Here is a 21864-nt window from a genome sequence, read left to right on the forward strand (position 1 = left end):
CACTGCTGGAGAAGGTGGAGCTCTGTAAATATGCCCCAACAAAAGCAGCAGCGACAGTGGAGGCATTTAGTGCCAGGGAGGGTGGAGCTATGTAAATGTGACCAAAAACAAGCAGAAGGGAGGGTGGAGCCATTCAGTGCCAAGTGGACAGGAGCAGTGCAGGTGGTATATTCCTGACTGAAGAAGTGAACTCAGGCTGGTTACCTCCTAGAGAGAGGCTGATCTGTTCCTGGACGTTGCCATGAGGGCAATTTGGCGTGTGAGGCAGACTTGGGCCTCTGTGTGGTACCGTGCGTGGGAGCGAAGCGAGCACCGGAGAACTGCCCGGTGTGCAGAAAGTGCGAGGAACCTCCACATCTGCTCTGCACTGGTGTACAGAGAGAATGGAGCTCACACAGACGTCCTGCGGTAAGCAATCGGCTCACTCCTCTATTACAGTACATCAGTCAGCGAGAGCAGTCAGCAAATTCAGAGTCTACCAGCAAGCATCATATATATATATATATATATATATATATATATATATATATATATATATATATATATATATATATATATATATATATAATATGCCAGGATATATGGTGGAGTTCAGTGTTTGTCAACCCAGTCCTCAGGGACCCCCAGACAGTCTTGGGATCCCCAATGAGTGGGTTGTTAAACACAGATTAAACACCATCTGAGATAACCTGGATCCTATTCCAGAGGCTATGGGGACAAAGTGGGGAACAGTCAGGGTTACATTTTCACGCAGAAATACATGCAGAATATTTATTGTTGGCTGGTTTCCTGAGATTTTTTTGAAGTAACATTAAACTTTATTGGACAAAAGACTGTAACAGACCGTAATGTTCAGACAAAACAGCAATGTAATGTAAGGAAGCAACAGCTATTTTGAGTTGTATTATAATAAACTTGTGACAGGACAAAATTCATGTATACAGGGGTGTAACTTAAGAATTTTTGCTGCTAGCTAACTGGGCTAGTTCAGTAAAACAGCTCTGCCTCTGTGTTTGATGGATTCATGTACCATAAATCCCTATGAATTACTAATGAAGAATTATCACTTTGTCAAGCCAATGCTCAACATCTTGAAATAACATGTACATGTTAAATATTTGAAGAGCAAATTTCCAAAACTCATTCAGTCCATTTTTTGTTGTTTTTGAGATGAGACCGCCAGTGACCTAAAGTCAGGCTTCCTCATCGTGTCACGGAACTCACTCAGTCCTCATGTAATCCAACAGAGATTGTTAATTACATTTCCAAAACTCACTGAGTCCACAGAAATTTTTTCTAAATTTAGTTTCGGAAATTTGCTCTTTGATCACATACAGCTGTACGAAACATAACCACAATGATGGTAATGGATTATCTCTGTAGCGAGAGCTTTTGTCAGACTCAGAGCTAATTGTAGTCTGAGAGGAATAGCTTGTCAACTCTGCTGATATTTCATCAGCCTTTGGCATTGCAGAATCACCACAGCCTATTAATTCACTGAAGAATAATCCATCCATCCATCCATTTTCCAAACCGCTTATCCTACTGGGTCGCGGGGCGTCCGGAGCCTATCCCGGAAGCAATGGGTACGAGGCAGGGAACAACCCAGGATGGGGGGCCAGCCCATCGCAGGGCACACTCACACACCATTCACTCACACATGCATTCCTACGGGCAATTTAGCAAGTCCAATTAGCCTCTGCATGTTTTTGGACTGTGGGGGGAAACCGGAGTACCCGGAGGAAACCCCACGATGACATGGGGAGAACATGCAAACTCCACACACATGTAACCCAGGCGGAGACTCGAACCTGGGTCCTAGAGGTGTGAGGCAACAGTGCTAACCATTGCACCACCATGCCACCCACTGAAGAATAATATGGGATGTAATATTGAAATCCCAACAGGATTTAAGAAGCAGATTTAAAGTGGTGCTTTGAGTACTGAGGTATCCTTGAATCCAAACCATCCATGAACTTATGGCAATATGTACTAGATACCTGGAGTAAAGCTTATGTTCTAAGTCGTATAAATTGTGTTATACCCACCTGGTGAGACACATTAATGCTACGTAAATAAACTTGGTGTCAGGGTCAGCACACTTGCTCCCCAACCTTTCGTGCCTCCCCCCATTTTGCCAGCAGGTGTCACTGGCCATCCTGTCCTCCCTGTGTCCTTCCAGCCCTTAGTGTGTTTCCGCAGCTGCTCCCCCCAGGCTACCGCATACCTCTATGGGCTGAGTGTGTGGCTGTGAAGTTTGTGGTCACGAGTTCAAGACCAGTTTCCTCGTTATTTGTAATTACTGGATTTTGTTTCCCAGTGTGTGTCAGTTTTCTTGTTCGGGTTTGGGCTTTGCTAGGTGCCTGTGTGTGTGGTTATGTATTGTCTTTGTTATATTCTCAGTGTTTGATTCTCATTCTTAGTTTCCCTGCTGGTCTCATGGTTCCATGATTAAGTTTATTTGACCCTCCCTGTTTCCTTGTGCATCATGATTGTTCTACCTGATTGCTAAAAAGTTGGAATAGTCCATTAGTACCTGGATGGGGGTGGCAACTTTGCCTATCCTGAAAACTGTCTTTAAATATTACTACAAGTAAAATGATCATTTATCTTGTATCCATAAACGTAAGTTCTGTCTTCATGGGGGCCCTGGTTTTTGTGGGTGCTAGGGGGCTGCCTATACTTGCCTTATGGGGAGTTCCACCCCCCCTGCAGACAAAGCAAGCACAGACCAGGCTGTAGATTTAACACCCACTGAGTCATGCTGATGATGCTTATGTTGGTCATTAGAGGACCCAACCCAGTGGAAGGAGGGATTCTCATCCATTGTCAACGTTTAGCATCATCGTGTTTTAAAGTTATTGTGAGAGTTTAAAATAGCTGCTTTTCCCATACATTTTAGGCTCTTCCATGCTACCAGTTCTACCTAATTACTACTTTTAAGTGAATCAAGTAATTAAAATTGAGAATTTGGATAGGAAGTATTTTAATGGGCAAATAGATTTTCTTTTACCGTTCTTCAGAAATGCATGGGGTTTAAGTCAAATTGTGTTAGAAATTCATTTGACAGCTCAGTAATAGCTAGTTAAAGATACCAGCAGGGTTACCCTTTACTCTGCATGAGCACGTGGTCTAAGTCCAGATTAATCTACCTCTAGCTAAAACCAGCTGATGAGGTCATTATGCCATTTGGTCTTTAATAGTTTGATGTGTTTTGTTACCACATGACTGCGTTTCTTTTATTGTAAATAATTTTCTCTATATTTGCAGTAATATCGCAGTGCTGTCTGCACTGCCGGTGAGCAGGGATCCAAGCAAACAAGAGTTATGCTTCTACAAGTCAAAATACAAGTGACCTTTCTCTGGAGGTCATATTTAGCAACAAATGTAATTTGAAAAACGAACAGCTTTGGTTACAAGGCAGCAGAGCAACTGAATACTTGTCTGCTGAGAAATGATGCGCTTACTCCCATTTAAAACGCTAGAGGGTGCTATTTCCCCCCCCATGACAGAGCTATTGAACCATTTGACCTAACAAAATAGGAAAGTGTGTAAATATTAAATGAAGTTCACCTGCAGACCATTCCATTGAGCAAATGGTCACAGACAACAAAACATATGAAAGAGTAAAGGTAAATACTGAATAACATTTCAATAAAATGTCTGTCTTCTGTTCCAAGGCTGGAGAGACTGGCCTTAGCGCCACTGGATAAGCACTGCGTGAGACTGAAGATACTTGCTGCGCCAGTGAATCCAGCTGATATCAACATGCTAGAAGGTGCATGTCGAGCTGCATTTTCCTCAGTGCCGTATTATATCATGTTCACTACAAACGGAAAACAGAAAACTCTACACGTCTCAGAACTTCTACAATACTAGTTATCAGATCTTTTATGATATTAGGTAATAGACATGTTTCCACATAAAATACTATATGAAGATCTCATGAATATATATATATATATATATATATATATATATATATATATAGAGAGAGAGAGAGAGAGAGAGAGAGAGAGAGAGAGACAGAGAGAGAGAGAGAGAGAGAGAGAGAGAGAGCTGTGGTCTCAACTTTTTCCACGGCTGTACATTGTTGTTAACCAGATTAGCAGCTTATCGATACCCTAACGCCGGGGGAGTCACCAGGGCATGTTTTAGGAGGGCAGTGGAGGTGGGACCAGGCACCACGAGGTGACAGACAGACAAGGGACAAACCATGCCTGTAGGGTTAGAATGAAAGAATGAAAGACAGCAGGGCAACAGCAGCCAGCGGGGGACCATCATCTACAGGCTCTGATGGGGAGGCGGAGCCAGTGGGGGTGCAGGCTTACAGGGTAAGGAGTGTATAACCAGGGTGTGGAGATCCGAGAAGGACAGCAGAGCTCTGAGCAGGAAGCTGCGAGAGTCAGACCCGGACAGAACCAGAATACCACTGTTAGCCTAGACAACCTAGATATTCTCACCTAGATAATCTCACCAAGTATAAATATTCTGTTTAACTTTGAGCGACAAGCACACTAGAGATAGATTTGTGCAGACTTCCTGTTTAGTTTCAGTAGGGATATCTTTTTGAGGTTCCATCCATCTTCTAACCACTTCTCCTGGTCAGGGTCGTGGGGAGGCTTGGAGCCTTTCCCAGGCCGGACAGGACATAGGCTGGGTTACACCCTGGACAGGATGCCAGTCCATAAAAGAGAATCCACACACACACACACACAGTTAGCCTAACTCTGCGCCTTTGTGGGGGGAACCATGCACCATGGGGGGTGGGGGTGCAAACTCCGCACACACAGAACGACCCCCCGAGAGCCGAAGGTGTGAGGTAACAGCGCTGTAAATGCCACCCCCATGCATCTATCACATTTACATAAACTAAATGACGAATGAGCATTACAAGCATATTTTTAAACAATAAAGCATGATCGTGCTGCTTTTATTGGTTATACTACCGCTCAGGAACGTATCCAGTACGCCCACCGTTCCCTGCTGTTGGAGGAAATGAAGGCGTCGGGGAGGTCATGGAAGTAGGAAGTGATGTCACCTCTTTGAGCCCTGGAGACTGGGCCATTCCTGTGGGGGCTGGTTTTGGTAAGAGATCCGAATAACGAGATGCTGCTACCTTCAGGGACGATTCTAGGATTGGTTTTCAAGGTGGTGGTGGGCGGGGGGTAAGGAGTATAAGAGAGGCCATCATTTATTCAGCCTTATTATTAGCCAATGATATGTTTTGAATAGGTGAGTTACAGGGGAGGGGACACTCCGGGGGCCAATAGCTGTCAGCTGGAGCCAGTGACCGTTTGGCCCCGCCCCTGAATATGTCCCTGGCTCCATAAAAGGCCTGCAGCGCATACAGATGACATTATTCTGTTTCACTTTGGCTTGGAACCCTAATCAAGTGAGAGATCAATCTGCTATTACCTGAAAGGCCAGTATTAAGCACCCTCCTGTGCAATGTTCAAGGAACATGGAGGACAGAAGCAGTGTGTGATGCGAATGACATCATCAAGGTTCCCAAGGACATATCTCTGCTGGGTGCAGCTACCATTGGGGTCAACCCCTGCACCGCTTATAGGATGTTACATGACTTCCAGCCACTACGGCCAGGTATGTGGTACACAAGTGGGATGGTATGCAGTACGTGCCTATTTACTTTCTCAAGTGTAATGTACTGTATTAAAAACATTATCTGCTGTGCGGATATTCACTCCTCCCACCTATAGGGGACACTGTTATTCAGAACGGAGCCAACAGTGCAGTGGGACAAGCAGTCATCCAGATTGCTGCAGCATTAGGTGTCAAGACTATATGCGTAATCAGGGATAGGTATGAGCACTCAGAAGTACAGACAATGTTTTAAAGAAGCTCAATAGAAATGAAAGTGTGTAATAAAATAAGACAACTCTTCTCAGGCCCAACCAACAGGAAGTGATGGAGGAACTTCTGTCCATGGGGGCAGACTATGTGGTGACAGAGGAGACACTGAAGGGGTCAGAGATGGATAAAATATTCCAGGTGAGTGAGCAGGAATTAAGAAAAAGAGATAGCATGGATGTTGGAGGAGGGAGAGAGGAAAATTGTTAGCTGTATGTAGCATACAGAATAACGCAATAATGCAACCAGCAGAACTGATTAAACACAACAGTCTATGCTTAGCTGGCAAATGGAGAGAAGAAGCCAAAAGCACTGGAATTAGTAAGAAGGGAGCCAGTTTATCCTGGGAATGTATTTCAGAGTTGAGGTGGGCAATGGTGGTCCCCTGGACATGCATGTCATGTGACTCAATTTCATTAATGATGCCTTTTACAGCAGGACACTCCCTCTCCTGGGCTCTCTGCAGCCAGGTATCCACAGCCATTTCCCATAAGCACACAACTTGTAGTCTATCAGGAGATTCTCCTGGAAGCAAATGAATTACCTCAGACCACAAGCCGGTACAGACACTAATGTACATGTACGTCATATTACCTCTAGGCAGGTGGTTCTGAAGGGCCCAGTTTGTCTGTGTTTAGCTTTATGGCATGTTCCAGAAGCTACCTTACCTATTAATGCTAAAATGAAAAGAAAGATTTCAACACTAGATGTATGAAATATTCCATAAACATTTTTCAAGCATATTACACACATAGTACAGGAGTTGAACAATGAAACTTAAAAACCTGGTTTTTTACCACAATAACATCATTTGGCAAGATAGGGGAAAAAAGACATATATACGAAATACAGGCCACCTCCCCTGGGGTGGCGAGTGGCGCTGCAGGCTAAGCCTCTGTATCTGTGATCAGAAAGTCGCAGGTTCAAGCCCGGCCTTGGCCGAATAGTCACAGGGCAGACCCTAGAGCAAGGGCCTTAACTCTAACACACACAGAGACAGGTGCCACATGTGTGTGAATCCTTTATTTGGCAAGATAGGGGAAAAAAAAGACATATATACGAAATACAGGCCACGCCCCCTGGGGTGGCGAGTGGCGCTGCAGGCTAAGCCTCTGTATCTGTGATCAGAAAGTCGCAGGTTCAAGCCCAGCCTTGGCCGAATAGTCACAGGGCAGACCCTAGAGCAAGGGCCTTAACTCTAACACACACAGAGACAGGTGCCACATGTGTGTGAATCCTTTATTTGGCAAGCTAGGGAAAAAAAGACATATATACGAAAAACAGAATATATCTCCAGGGATGGTGAGTGGCGCTGCAGGCTAAGCCTCTGTATCTGTGATCAGAAGGTTGTTGGTTCAAGCCCACCCTTGGCCAGATATTCACAGGGCTTATTTTTTTTTTGTCAAAAAAATTTTTGGGAAAAATGGACTGGTGGGTGGCTAATCCTCTGTGCTTGTGATCAAGTCAGTGTGCTCAAGCCTGCCCTTGGCAGAATAGTTACAGGGCAGGCCCTCAAGCACACTGACTGATCCTGCAGTGTGATCTCTCTCTCTCTCACACACTCCACACACACCACACCACACACTCCTCCACACACTCCTCCACACGCCACACACCACAGGGCCAGTCAGTGCTTTCAAGGGTCTGCCCGGCAACCACCCTGCTGAGGGCGGGCTTGAACCACCAACCTCAACTTTCCAATCACAAGCACAGCGACTTAGCCCAGTGAGCCACTCACCAGTCCCATTCATTAGGGGGTAGGGCCTCCTTTTGTGGCCAATAGCGCATCATTTCATCTTGGGAATGACAGATACAAGTCCTGCATAGTGGCCAGAGGGATTCTGAGCCGTTCCTCTTGCAGAACAGTGGCCAGGTCAGTATTTGATGCTGGTGGAGGAAAACGTTCATGAACCCTTAATGGCAGCTGGTCAGAGGATGGATGGTGGCGCGACGCACTGAGTGACCGTGCCTGCGATCAAAAAGATCGCTGGTTCAAGCCCAGCCTTGGCCGAATAATCACAGGGCAAACCCTAGAGCAAGGGCCTTAGCTCCAACACACAGAGACAGGTGCCACATGTGTGTGAATCCTTTATTTGGCAAGATAGGGAAAAAAAGACATATATACGAAATACAGGCCACACCCCCTGGGGTGGCGAGTGGCGCTGCAGGCTAAGCCTCTGTGTCTGTGATCTGAAGGTCGCTGGTTCAAGCCCAGCCTTGGCAGAATAATCACAGAGCAAGGGCCTTAGCTCCAACACACAGAGACAGGTGCCACATGTGTGTGAATCCTTTATTTGGCAAGATAGGGAAAAAAAGACATATATACGAAATACAGGCCACGCCCTCAGGGGTGGCGAGTGGCGCTGCAGGCTAAGCCTCTGTATCTGTGATCAGAAAGTCGCAGGTTCAAGCCCAGCCTTGGCCGAATAGTCACAGGGCAGCCCCTAGAGCAAGGGCCTTAACTCTAACACACACAGAGACAGGGGCTACGTGTATGTGAATCCTTTATTTGGCAAGCTAGGGAAAAAAAGACATATATACGAAAAACAGAATATATCTCCAGGGATGGTGAGTGGCGCTGCAGGCTAAGCCTCTGTATCTGTGATCAGAAGGTTGCTGGTTCAAGCCCACCCTTGGCCAGATATTCACAGGGCTTTTTTTTTTTTGTCAAAAAAATTTTTTGGAAAAATGGACTGGTGGGTGGCTAATCCTCTGTGCTTGTGATCAAGTCAGTGTGCTCGAGCCTGCCCTTGGCAGAATAGTTACAGGGCAGGCCCTCGAGCACACTGACTGATCCTGCAGTGTGATCTCTCTCTCTCTCACACACTCCACACACACCGCACCACACACTCCTCCACACACTGCTCCACACGCCACACACCACAGGGCCAGTCAGTGCTTTCCAGGGTCTGCCCAGCAACCACCCTGCTGAGGGCGGGCTTGAACCACCAACCTCAACTTTCCGATCACAAGCACAGCGACTTAGCCCAGTGAGCCACTCACCAGTCCCATTCATTATGGGGTAGGGCCTCCTTTTGTGGCCAATAACGCATCATTTCATTTTGGGAATGACAGATACAAGTCCTGCATAGTGGCCAGAGGGATTCTGAGCCGTTCCTCTTGCAGAACAGTGGCCAGGTCAGTATGTGATGCTGGTGGAGGAAAACGTTCATGAACCCTTAATGGCAGCTGGTCAGAGGATGGATGGTGGCGCGACGCACTGAGTGACCGTGCCTGCGATCAAAAAGATCGCTGGTTCAAGCCCAGCCTTGGCCGAATAATCACAGGGCAAACCCTAGAGCAAGGGCCTTAGCTCCAACACACAGAGACAGGTGCCACATGTGTGTGAATCCTTTATTTGGCAAGATAGGGAAAAAAAGACATATATACGAAATACAGGCCACGCCCCCTGGGGTGGGGAGTGGCGCTGCAGGCTAAGCCTCTGTGTCTGTGATCTGAATGTCGCTGGTTCAAGCCCAGCCTTGGCAGAATAATCACAGAGCAAGGGCCTTAACTCTAACACACACAGAGACAGGTGCCACATGTGTGTGAATCCTTTATTTGGCAAGATAGGGAAAAAAAGACATATATACGAAATACAGGCCACGCCCTCTGGGGTGGCGAGTGGCGCTGCAGGCTAAGCCTCTGTGTCTGTGATCTGAAGGTCGCTGGTTCAAGCCCAGCCTTGGCAGAATAATCACAGAGCAAGGGCCTTAGCTCCAACACACAGAGACAGGTGCCACATGTGTGTGAATCCTTTATTTGGCAAGATAGGGAAAAAAAGACATATATACGAAATACAGGCCACACCCCCTGGGGTGGCAAGTGGCGCTGCAGGCTAAGCCTCTGTGTCTGTGATCTGAAGGTCGCTGGTTCAAGCCCAGCCTTGGCAGAATAATCACAGAGCAAGGGCCTTAACTCTAACACATAGAGACAGGTGCCACATGTGTGTGAATCCTTTATTTGGCAAGATAGGGAAAAAAAGACATATATATAAAATACAGGCCACACCCCCTGGGGTGGCGAGTGGCGCTGCAGGCTAAGCCTCTGTGTCTGTGATCTGAAGGTCGCTGGTTCAAGCCCAGCCTTGGCAGAATAATCACAGAGCAAGGGCCTTAACTCTAACACATAGAGACAGGTGCCACATGTGTGTGAATCCTTTATTTGGCAAGATAGGGAAAAAAAGACATATATACGAAATACAGGCCACACCCCCTGGGGTGGCAAGTGGCGCTGCAGGCTAAGCCTCTGTGTCTGTGATCTGAAGGTCGCTGGTTCAAGCCCAGCCTTGGCAGAATAATCACAGAGCAAGGGCCTTAACTCTAACACATAGAGACAGGTGCCACATGTGTGTGAATCCTTTATTTGGCAAGATAGGGAAAAAAAGACATATATACGAAATACAGGCCATGCCCCCTGGGGTGGCGAGTGGCGCTGCAGGCTAAGCCTCTGTATCTGTGATCAGAAAGTCGCAGGTTCAAGCCCAGCCTTGGCCGAATAGTCACAGGGCAGACCCTAGAGCAAGGGCCTTAACTCTAACACACACAGAGACAGGTGCCACATGTGTGTGAATCCTTTATTTGGCAAGATAGGGGAAAAAAAAGACATATATACGAAATACAGGCCACACCCCCTGGGGTGGCGAGTGGCGCTGCAGGCTAAGCCTCTGTATCTGTGATCAGAAAGTCGCAGGTTCAAGCCCAGCCTTGGCCGAATAGTCGCAGGGCAGACCCTAGAGCAAGGGCCTTAACTCTAACACACAGAGACAGATGCTACATGCGTGTGAATCCTTTATTTGGCAAGCTAGGGAAAAAAAGACATATATACGAAAAACAGAATATATCTCCAGGGATGGCGAGTGGCGCTGCAGGCTAAGCCTCTGTATCTGTGATCAGAAGGTTGCTGGTTCAAGCCCAGCCTTGGCCAGATATTCACAGGGCTTTTTTTTTTTTTGTCAAAAATTCTTTTTTGAAAAATGGACTGGTAGGTGGCTAATCCTCTGTGCTTGTGATCAAGTCAGTGTGCTCGAGCCTGCCCTTGGCAGAATAGTTACAGGGCAGGCCCTCGAGCACACTGACTGATCCTGCAGTGTGATCTCTCTCTCTCACACACACACTCCACACACACCACACCACACACTCCTCCACACACTCCTCCACACGCCACACACCACAGGGCCAGTCAGTGCTTTCAAGGGTCTGCCCGGCAACCACCCTGCTGAGGGCGGGCTTGAACCACCAACCTCAACTTTCCGATCACAAGCACAGCGACTTAGCCCAGTGAGCCACTCACCAGTCCCATTTGGCCCAGATCCGAATTTAACTTTTGACTATCAAACACGTACGAGTCAGAGCAGATCCAGTTTACGGATCTGTGGCGATTTCTAAACAACTTTTTACCCGGATCCAGTTCAGACTCAACTTGCTATGCGGCCCCTCAGAATCTTAGTGCTTCAGCTCTGTAATGTCCGTAATGGACCACAAGCCAGTACAGACACTAATGTACATGTACGTCATATTATCTCTAGGTAGGTGTTTCTGAAGGGCCCAGTTTGTCTGTGTTTAGCTTTATGGCATGTTCCAGAAGCTACCTTACCTATTAATGCTAAAATGAAAAGAAATATTTCAACACTAGATGTATGAAATATTCCATAAACATTTTTCAGGCATATTACACACATAGTACAGGGGTTGAACAATGAAACTTAAAAACCTGGTTTTTGACCACAATAACTTATCATTATGGGGTAGGGCCTCCTTTTGTGGTCAATAAAGCATCCGTTCATCTTGGGAATGACAGATACAAGTCCTGCATAGTGGCCAGAGGGATTTTGAGCCGTTCCTTTTGCAGAACAGTGGCCAGGTCACTGTGTGATGCTGGCGGAGGAAAATGTTTCCTGACTTGCTCTGCCAAAACACCATCTAGAACTACTGGACTCAGGGAATGCTATGATATTGCAACCGAAACCATCACTGATCTTGGCTCTTACTGATAGAATGTGCGATCAGTGAGGACACTGCAAATATAGGTGTGAAACCTCAAACACTTTTGACTCTGTGCTTTTGGTTTCTTTGTTCAACCCCTGCACATTATTCCAGTATAGCATAAGTATCTACAATGGAACTTCTGTAGAAGAGCTGCACTTCCCTGTCACAGAATTCTAGAAACCGAGTCCATTGTACTTTTGGCTCAGGAGGTCCCAAGGCCTAAGCTAGGTCTGAACTGTGTTGGGGGTCCATACAGCGGATATCTTCTCTCTCAACTAGAGTAAGTGGATTTTCTAGCCTTTAACCTCCAACACTTATGGATTAGAACTGTACATGTCGTCATACTCTGCATTGGCTACACTAACAAAGTCTACTTCCTATTAGTCACGAAGGAACACTGGTAACATATGGAGGAATGTCCAAGAAACCACTGCCAGTTCCTGCTGTAAGTGAAAGATGTTTGTAAGCAGTGTATTTGCAGCTCTTTTCCCCATAACCATCCTGCACATGTTTTGGTTCCTCTGTGGAAGCTGAGCTTATAGCGCCTAAACTGGCTGTCTGACAGACCTAAGCTTCTTCCGCATTCTCTCTCTTGAATACATATTGCTTTGGACAACAGCATCTACCAAATAAATAGATAAGAAGCTATGGACAAAATGACACATGATGAACCATTTGCTGTATTTTTTGAGCCCACTAGATGGCACTCTCTCTGCAAAAAAGGGCATAAAGCATGGCCCAAAGCAAACCAAGAACACCATCTAGCGGGGCCAAAAAAATACAACAAATGATTCCTGAAGTAATCATTTTGTCATCACCCGACGTACGTATAATGTGAGCACAACTGAACTTGCTCTGCACTGTGGTGGTAAAAAAACCAAACAAACAAACAAAACACTAATAAGGCTTCTCAATCCATTCCCAAACAGAAAGTGCTAATATTCAAAAACATAACTCTGAGGGGATTCTGGATGACCATGTGGAAGAGAGACCACAGAAAAGGTAAACAGGAAGACCAACATGAAACACCAAAGCTGCTTGGAGACATTCTCGTAACCACCATGTTTCTCCATATCAGACCCAGCCAAGCTGCAGGCCATGGTCGCCTCCCTCTGCGACCTCCTGCAGTCCGGCCGCCTGTCCCTCCCCCGATGCGTCCAGGTGCCATTTGGGGACTATGCGCATGCCCTGGATATGACCGAGTGCGCCCATCAGCAGAAGCATGTCCTCCTCATGTAGACTTCTTATGGACCCAACGTCCAAATGTCGACGATCATAAAAAGTGCACGGGTGCCAGACAAGCATTAATTATTCATTTATTTACATAAAAAGGCTTAGTGGTTAGCTCCGAGTTCAAAGGACCCTTCAACAGGTATTCACAGTAAATAAATCACTCCACTCAATTTACATCGTCTACAGGAACCATAAATCTCTGGCATTCCATAACTTTCAAATTTAGATCATACAGTAGTATTTAAGTTTGCTGCCCAACGGAATTGTGGGATGTGACTTTTAGCAGAGGTCTAAGTCTACATCATACCTCACTTTTCCACACAGTGACGGTGTATACACAGGGTGAGTGATGTAAATGTCGTAATAGCCCAGATTGTGGGTGCCGAGGACTACTTGTGCATCAACTGCTCATGTGCAATGAACATCACTAGGCGTTTCCAGGAGGTGGCAGCACTAACTCTCACAGAGCAGAGAACAGCAAAGAAAGAGAGGAGAAGAGCTGTGCGAGGAGGTGCAGGGCTACTCATACAAATACACATCTGCACTACGCATACGCATTCTGGGGAACGAACTCGCATAAAAATATCGCCTGACGCTTGGCAAAAAAGAGAATTCATTCAGACCAGGATTCATCCATTTTTCCCTCTGCTGGTCTGGTGGGATCTCTGCAGCATGCTGGTGCCAACTTTGATCGTCTGCAGGCAAATGCAGTGTGTTGACAAATGTTTGTGTACAGGCCATAGCAGCATGTGGAAAAGGGAAGTATGAACTAGGCTTTAGTGGTTCCGTCTTCCTGAGCTTTATGACATGGGACAAGTGATACCAAGTCTATTTACAGATCTGTCCCTTGGGGGGGGAAAAAAATCTTCTAAACCTATACATCAGGGTTTAGTCTGACCGGCATGTCATCATTAAACACCAGATCAGTCAATTTACCTGTAAAATAAGGCTAAAAACATTCCTATGACTGTAAAGAAACCTCACAGACGCCCTCTAGTGGCCGCAGGATAAAACTCTGCGCTATTAAGGACGATGCAGTGAGGGCTGCCTCGATGCCATGGATACCCCTCAGCCCACAGCGATGGACAGCGAGATATGCGTCACCTCTGTCAAATATCACCCCTTTAAGCTTCACACACAATTTGGCATTTAGTGCTTCTGAAGTACAGTTTTGTTGACAAATATGCAAAATTAATCTTTAAGGCATTAATCACAAAAGAATTATAACCCAACGAACCTGCACTTGGTGTTGAGAAAATATAAAACGTTAGCGATTGCAAGGGACTCAAACAGGTCCTCAAAAAATATCTGTTGGATGTTAAAAAAAACAGTAACTAAATAGTTTTAAAAGCCTTGAGATACTGGACAATGCTATGCTGTGCTACATAATTAACAGAACACCTGATCATAAGCTATGTCAGCTGACTGGAGGGCCAGTACATTAATTACCTAATTAGTGTAAATAAAAAATTTCACTAAGACCAGTATTATTCATGTTAAAATTAGCTAATGATTACATATGCAACAAATATCAGGAATTGAATGATAGGTCAGTATTTTCTGGGTTGTTAAATAAATATCTATTAATTAAAATAAATAAACTTAAAAACAGAATTAGCCAACTGATCAGCATAAAAATTACGTTACGAGGATTCTGGCCCACTTTGATGAGCCATGTTTCCGAGCATGATGTAAGCATCCATAGAGGTGTATTCTCTATAAAAGCACTTAAATGTCACACCGTAACCTATTCCACACTGGCTGCACACCCAGAGGTGGTTTGTAGAGCCCGGCTCGGGCAGGGGAACCACGGGATGGGATGACAGTTATGAGTGTAGGGTTCGGTTCTGGAATGAGCATGTCGGGTATATTGGTGCAGGGGCAGAGCAGAGCACTGCAGGTGGCGATGGGGGTACAGGCCTGCACGTCTTAGTGAGGCACCGGCTTTATAACCCACTCCGCACTGGGGTTCAGCTCTATCACATTCTTCATGTAGGCCTCTTCGTCCAAGCAGCGCTCATCTGTGTAAAAGACACCAGAAATATATACACACTTGTGGAAAAAATACCGAACAGAGTTAACATCAGTGATAAGTTACGCTGCATTTAGAATAACACTTTTGTTTACTGAATGAAAGCAGTTCTGACGTGTATATTTTTTACGTTACATATATGGATGTATGTATGTGCATATGTGTATATATGCATATAGTATACATACAGACTCACACACTCCCTCACATATATACACATACATATATATATACACAATTGTCTGCAAGGTCAACGTGGTCAGCAGAGCAGATACTTACTGATATTGCCTCCAACTTCATAAAGGCAAAAATCTTCCTTCTTTCCCAGCAAGGCACTGGAATGAAAACACACTGGACCAGTAAGACACTCAAAATGACCTCAGTCACCCAAAAACACCGTTAGCTACAGGGGAACTTTCAAAATAAGAGCGCACCAAGTTCAACTGGACAAGCCTGCTGGATACGCAACATCTTTATTCATGAATTTGGCGGATGCTTTTATTCAATGCCATGTGCAATTTAAAAACCAGGGTCAGAGAGTCCTTAGAGACATTAGGGGGTAAGGGTCTTGCTCAAGGACCCAACAGTGACATCACTCTGACGGCCGCGACACACGATCTTCTGAACGCAGACATGGAGTTCAAACCTAAGTGCCACACATTTTATATGCGCCCGCAATTCATACATTGTGCGGGTAGAAGGAAGGCCACGCCCATCAGCACATGGGACGTCGTCAGCTCTCACCTTTCCTGCTTCACGAATCGGGCAACGATGTCGGCCACCCGCAGCTCGTCCGTTAGCTGGACGGCCATGGAGATCTTTGAGAACTGTGGGGCTTGAATACGGATTAAACCCTGAGCACACTCCTACACAAATAAAACAAAAAGAAATATATTAAGTCATTATATTCTTCGGATTCACCGAATACATTGGTTGGAACGCGTTAAAAATTATGCAATTCCTCCCGGTTCCACCATTACGTAATTTTCTCAACAGCTAGCATACAAAACATCAATGCTAAATTTGTCCACTAGGTGTCACAGGGGCACCACAGAGTCCTTGAGAAATGGACCCAGCACACGCACCTCATACTAGCTGTGACACAGTTGTGTAATCGAACACTTGTGCCTTGATTGTTCCGCTAATTGTATTACTCATGGTTTCCAGGCCCGGTGCGGCGGCCGTGTCGTCAGCCCTCACCTCCGCTGCGTTCTTCTCCAGCTTCTCAGACTTCTCACGGTCGTACGCCATCTTCTTCAGGAGTTTCTTCATGGCTCTGTCCTTGCTCATCTTCTTCTGGTTTTCCATGTTCTGTTTCCTCACTTGATTCATGATGAATTTAGGAATCTGCAGTGGGCACCAGTGGATCATGGAAATTACTAAGTGTAAAAACAACATAACCAAACTATAAATTATATATTATATACATACATATATATACATACATATATACAAATATATACACATATATATATACATACATATATATATATATATATATACACATACATACACATATATACACATATAACTACATATATACATATATATACACATATATACATATATATATACACATATATACACATATATACATATATATATACACATATATACACATATATACATATATATACACATATATACATATATATATACACATATATACACATATATACATATATATATACACATATATACACATATATACATATATATATACACATATATACACATATATACATATATATACACATATATACACATATATACATATATATATATACATATATATACACATATATATATATATATATATATATATATATATATATATATATATATATATATATATATATATATATATATATACACATACATACATATATATACATACATATATATACATATATATATATATATATATATATATATATACATACACACACACACACAATACTGTGAAAAGTCTTAGGCAGACATAACAAAAATGTTTAAAACTATTTGTCAAGGTAGCGACTGTACATTTAAAAACAATTTACCATGAGAATATATTCAAAGGAGCGGTAACACAAAAATCGAACAAAGATTCATTCCGTTCTCCAAAAAAGTTACTGATATCTTTCTGCAGGGCTAGATGAACATCGCTTCAGTTCCCAAGCGTCTCCTCAGGGGCACCTCAGCCATTCCATGTATTCATTAAATTTCACCATCAGCTCACTTAATTACCTTATTTATATAATTAACTTCAGGAAGTACTGATTAGCCAAACATGGTGCGCTAATGGTTGAGTCAACAGATAGGTATACGAGGTGGTTACTGCCGATACTGAAATTAGTTTATCCATTTAAACATGTCTTCCAACGCCCTCACACGGGCGTTAGTGAGTTATGTTGATTTTGACGCCATGTCAGTAACTATGGCTATTTTCACAGCATGAGTATACAAATATAGACGCCGATTAAATAACCCAAAATGTAACATCTTCACAAATAACAACAAAATATTATAAAGTCAAAGCATTCTAAATATGATGCTGAAGATTAGCTTTTGATATAAGTAGCCTCAAAAAAGAAAATTCTCTTTTAACAATGACATGACAAACAATGAAATGTATTTAATAGGCTGCCACATGTAAGACATACAGGTGGATCTTCAGCTGTAAGTGACACACGTCAGCCAGTCTGGTGCACCCTATGAAAAAGCTGTACGAATGACCAGATCCCAATGATTTTGAGTGTTAGATTTCCAATATTTTGGCTGATTTCATAAAGTCTGTCCCTTCACGGGCATAGAAGCATAGTGTCACATCAGCAAGATCATTTACACGATTTTCAATGCCTGCCTGACACTTTTGCACAGTACTATGTAATAAACAAAATTATGATAGTCAGACAGCTAGACAGACAGACAGACAGCTGGACAGACAGACAGACAGAAATAGATAATTAAAGATTAATAAACAAAGAAACAAACAATCATTATGTCATTTACACAGAGTGATCTCCCGGCCACATCGATGCCACAAGGGCGGGTCTTTCCTTTCGCCCTACTACAATCATTTCGGTGATGTGAATGTGCCATTATTCACAGATCAGGCTGCTTCTTGGTCATTAGCCAGTTTTGGTCTGTGGAAGGTGGCATGACCGTCTACCCAAATAACTCATGTCACAAAAAGCTGTGATGACACATCCAAAACAATAAATGAAATCGCAGCAGCCCCCTGTGACAATGGAACGGACTGGCAGTTACCGTCCAGAGCAGATCCTGGTACCGGATGAGCAGGCGGACAATGTGAGCCATCCCCGTCGCCATGCTGAACTCCTGCTGCTCGCTGACCTTGCTGCGGAAGCCCTTGAACATGAAGATGTTGGGGGCCATCACCACGGCGATGTTGTTCAGGGTCATCTTGTTCTGCTCCTTGTGATCCATTACTCTTCGGAAAAACTCCAGAAGTGCCTGAAATCCGGACAGGAGATCCACGGCATTTAGGCGCGGAGAATCGTGAACGTGACATAGGAGCGGTGGTGCTGGGATGCTTCCACGTGGCAGTCGGACCGGCTACAACGCGACTAAGGCATTCCGGAAAAACCTCACGTCTCCCTAAACCATGTATCAAAATACACATGTACAATGACAAAAACTGGGTTTGGGCAATGCGACGCCAAAACTTAGTAACTAACTGAAAACAGAATGAATTAAATAATAAAAACAGCGATACCAGTGGCCAATAATGTCATTATGTGTATTGTAAATAAGATACAAGTATAATACATTAATAAATTATATCATAAACATCTCCTGTGGGTCTTATGAGTCTCAGGTTACGTTATGTATGCGGAGAGCCACTGAGAGCAGCACGGCTACAAACGGTTTACGAAAAGCAAACGCAGGTGAATTTTTTTAAATGGCTCCTGCGTGTCTTTATATGATCATTTGAATCTAAGACTCAGACCTGTGCAACGCGTGGATGTAGAAAAAGTTTGATTCTTACATTTGAAAAGGTTTGACTGGTTCGCCAAAAAGCATTCGTTCTTGAATGGATGGCTATTTTGTTTGCAAGTAGTGATTCTCGCCAAGACCATGTCATGCTGTAGTTCATGAGGTGCTTTTCTCTGGCTCAAACACAAATGCGATTCCACCTTTTACTGGACTTGGGCACGAATATATCAAGTGCATTCAAACAGTTTTGTGGTGTGTACTTCATGCCTACACCTTAATATAGCCGGTAGCCAATCAGAAAAATTAAACAAGTGTGCTGATTGGTCTGCTGTATCTGAGTGACAGACACAAATCAAAAGGTCTTGGAAAGAGGGACTGTCATCTTGAGCTGCTCTAAGATGCTTAGCTCATGCTAAGGGTTCCCAGCCTTGTCTTGAGGTACTTCAGAAACCAGAGTTTGGATGACAGTAGAGGGAGTTACCTTCAGAGTGCTGCGGCTCGAGGTCGGGAGGAGCAGAACCAGGAGATTGAGAGTTTGTAGCTGCTGTTTCTTGGTGGGAAGCTCTGCTCATCGGGCACAAGAAAGCATGGCCAGGGTTACGTCTCTGGAGGCATCTACTGGAGGGTGATGTGGACTGGCCAGCTGTACTCACTGAGCACGGAGGTGAAGGCGTTGAGATACTCCACGCTCAGCAGCGGGTATGGTAGCTCCCGGATGAACAGCTTCAGGACACTGGCTGCGTCGTGCTGCTTCAGGGTCTCCCAGGCAAACAGACCATCGTAGAACTTCGCCTCCAGCTCCAAGCACACCGCCTGGGTGCAGGTGCCACAAAACCTGGGAGTCAGGCTCCCACCTCCCCACACATCACTAATGGTCAGACAACTTTGGGAATGATCATGTGACCATCCCAGCTGGAATCCATCATCAGTCACATGAACCTCGAGCCAGGATCCGACCCCCTTAACAAGCAGGGATTGCTACCCCTGCATTCACAAGCAGGTATCCCATCCCCATTCACAAGCAGGTATCCCATCCCCATTCACAAGCAGGTATCCCATCCCCATTCACAAGCAGGTATCCCATCCCCATTCACAAGCAGGTATCCCATCCCCATTCACAAGCAGGTATCCCATCCCCATTCACAAGCAGGTATCCCATCCCCATTCACAAGCAGGTATCCCCCCCTATTCACAAGCAGGGATCCCCACCTATTCACAAGCAGGGATCCCCACCTATTCACAAGCAGGGATTCCCCCTTGTTCACGACACTGACCTTGACCCTCGTAGCCACACCTGGGATGCGCAGAAGCCCCTCGGTGGCCAAGCCTTCACTCTCAATGTGAGAAATTAACTGTGGGCGAAAAATTACACATATTACATCACAAGCAACCCACAGTAAGAGTCATTCAAAATAAAAAAAAAAACAGACTGCCAAGCTAAAAGAGTGCAATTTTGTCCTTGTGGTAAAATATCTAGCTTACAATATAACATTTGACTCACTAAAATGGCGACCATTTTGCTTGCAATTCAATCACTTGTGGATGTCCCTGCCTTATGGTGATGTGCTGTTCTGAATCTCACCCTTTGCAGGATCAAGGGCACCTTGGTTCCCGGTAGTCGTTTCTGGTCCTGCTCCAGCAGGGTGGGCAGAGGAACCCCAAACAACCCGGATTCTGCAAGAATATGAAACACCGACAACCAGCGTTAAGATTAAATCAGAATCGGACAGGAGGGAGAGCCCAGTCAGGTACAGGGCAAACATGCGGGCTGGGGGGGGGGGGGCACCCTGAATAAGCTGCTCTGTACAGCAGCTTATTAGTTATAAACAGTTTTTCTTATTTGAAATGGTTTTTTTTTACATTTTACATAACATGTAAATCAAACTAAAAAATGAAATGGCTTATCACTAAAAGTAATAATCTTTTAGATTCAATCATTATATCCCTGTGAAAATACATTAAAGTATCAAGTTTGTTGCAGATTGCTTCTTACACATATCTTAATTCTAGCTAGTAAGTGCTATTTTGGCAGAAGTACAGCCAGTTGGACATAAGGAGGCGGAGCTGTGCTCCAGCAAGGTGAGATTTGGACATAAGGAGGCGGAGCTGTGCTCCAGCAAGGTGAGATTTTGACATAAGAAGGCGGAGCTGTGCTCCAGCAAGGTGAGATTTGGCCATAAGGAGGCGGAGCTGTGCTCCAGCAAGGTTAAATTTGGACATAAGGAGGCGGTGCTGTGCACCGTCTATAGTTAAGCTCTGCTGACAGCACCTTATTGACAAGTGGGCAAACAGTATGTTTTAGAGCAAATATTGTAAGCAGTCTGAACACCAGAAACAGGAGATGCTGTATCTGACCTTTGACTTTAAGTTTGAGGGCCTTCTGAGGCTTTAGGTCGATTCCTGCCGTGTCGAACAGCGCCGTCATTTCGATCAGAGCCAGCCTGTGGACTTTCTTCATGTCCTGGTCGGCCAGGTCGCCCACCTTAGTCATACCAGTCCTATCTCTGGACACTTTAAAATTCTAAAAAAAACAAAAGGATAGATTTCTAATAGAGTCCACCAGTGTGGGGCCTCACAGAGAAAAAGGCAGCAAAATCAAAGCATGCAACCCCCTTGATGACCACCAGGTGTCTCTCAAAACACAAATTAAAATGAGCAGAGTAAACACAGTCTTATAACATTTTTATCATACAATAAAAATGCATGTATACATATGTAATTCATACACATGGCATGTCTTTCAGAACCCCATTGACAAAGGGAAGAAATAATTAAAATTTAATAATAATGACAAGCAGA

The 21864-nt window shown here is 44.6% G+C and overlaps 2 protein-coding genes across 5 annotated transcripts in view; one reads left to right on the plus strand and one right to left on the minus strand.

Annotated features, from left to right (window-relative positions):
* On the plus strand, positions 1–13459 carry LOC125727690 (enoyl-[acyl-carrier-protein] reductase, mitochondrial). 4 transcript variants are annotated; one of them, XM_049004570.1, is made up of 10 exons: positions 3–408; positions 3681–3778; positions 4957–5088; positions 5461–5604; positions 5721–5823; positions 5910–6012; positions 12065–12138; positions 12243–12303; positions 12788–12860; positions 12937–13459. In XM_049004570.1, the coding sequence occupies exons 1-10, from the start codon at positions 242–244 to the stop codon at positions 13095–13097; spliced, it is 1116 nt and encodes a 371-aa protein (XP_048860527.1). In that variant the 5' UTR covers positions 3–241; the 3' UTR covers positions 13098–13459. The 4 variants fall into 4 exon arrangements, with proteins under 4 accessions (XP_048860526.1, XP_048860525.1, XP_048860528.1 ...); XM_049004568.1 differs by having other exon boundaries at positions 2–408; positions 12788–13459; XM_049004571.1 differs by lacking the exons at positions 12065–12138; positions 12243–12303 and having other exon boundaries at positions 2–408.
* The window catches only part of arhgap18 (Rho GTPase activating protein 18), a 16279-nt gene continuing 7572 nt past the window's right edge, over positions 13158–21864 (minus strand). Inside the window, exons 6-15 of the mRNA XM_049004567.1 lie at positions 21421–21586; positions 20648–20739; positions 20340–20417; positions 19719–19878; positions 19547–19629; positions 18376–18582; positions 16324–16470; positions 15868–15989; positions 15403–15458; positions 13158–15112 (exon numbers count right to left, since the gene is read on the minus strand). Coding sequence (XP_048860524.1) covers positions 15021–15112; positions 15403–15458; positions 15868–15989; positions 16324–16470; positions 18376–18582; positions 19547–19629; positions 19719–19878; positions 20340–20417; positions 20648–20739; positions 21421–21586 — 1203 coding nt within the window. The 3' untranslated portion in view covers positions 13158–15020. The remainder of the gene's footprint in view (positions 15113–15402; positions 15459–15867; positions 15990–16323; positions 16471–18375; positions 18583–19546; positions 19630–19718; positions 19879–20339; positions 20418–20647; positions 20740–21420; positions 21587–21864) is intronic.

This window comes from Brienomyrus brachyistius, unplaced genomic scaffold (genome assembly GCF_023856365.1).
Source record: "Brienomyrus brachyistius isolate T26 unplaced genomic scaffold, BBRACH_0.4 scaffold112, whole genome shotgun sequence".
Taxonomy (NCBI): Eukaryota; Metazoa; Chordata; class Actinopteri; order Osteoglossiformes; family Mormyridae; genus Brienomyrus; species Brienomyrus brachyistius.

Coding starts and splice junctions, on each gene's coding strand:
- LOC125727690 (XM_049004568.1), top strand. CDS start 242: ATGAGGGCAATTTGGCGTGTGAGGCAGACTTGGGCCTCTGTGTGGTAC. Junction 5,089..5,460: donor TCCTGTGGGGGCTGGTTTTG/GTAAGAGATCCG, acceptor GCAATGTTCAAG/GAACATGGAGGACAGAAGCA. Junction 12,304..12,787: donor AACCACTGCCAGTTCCTGCT/GTAAGTGAAAGA, acceptor ATTCCCAAACAG/AAAGTGCTAATATTCAAAAA.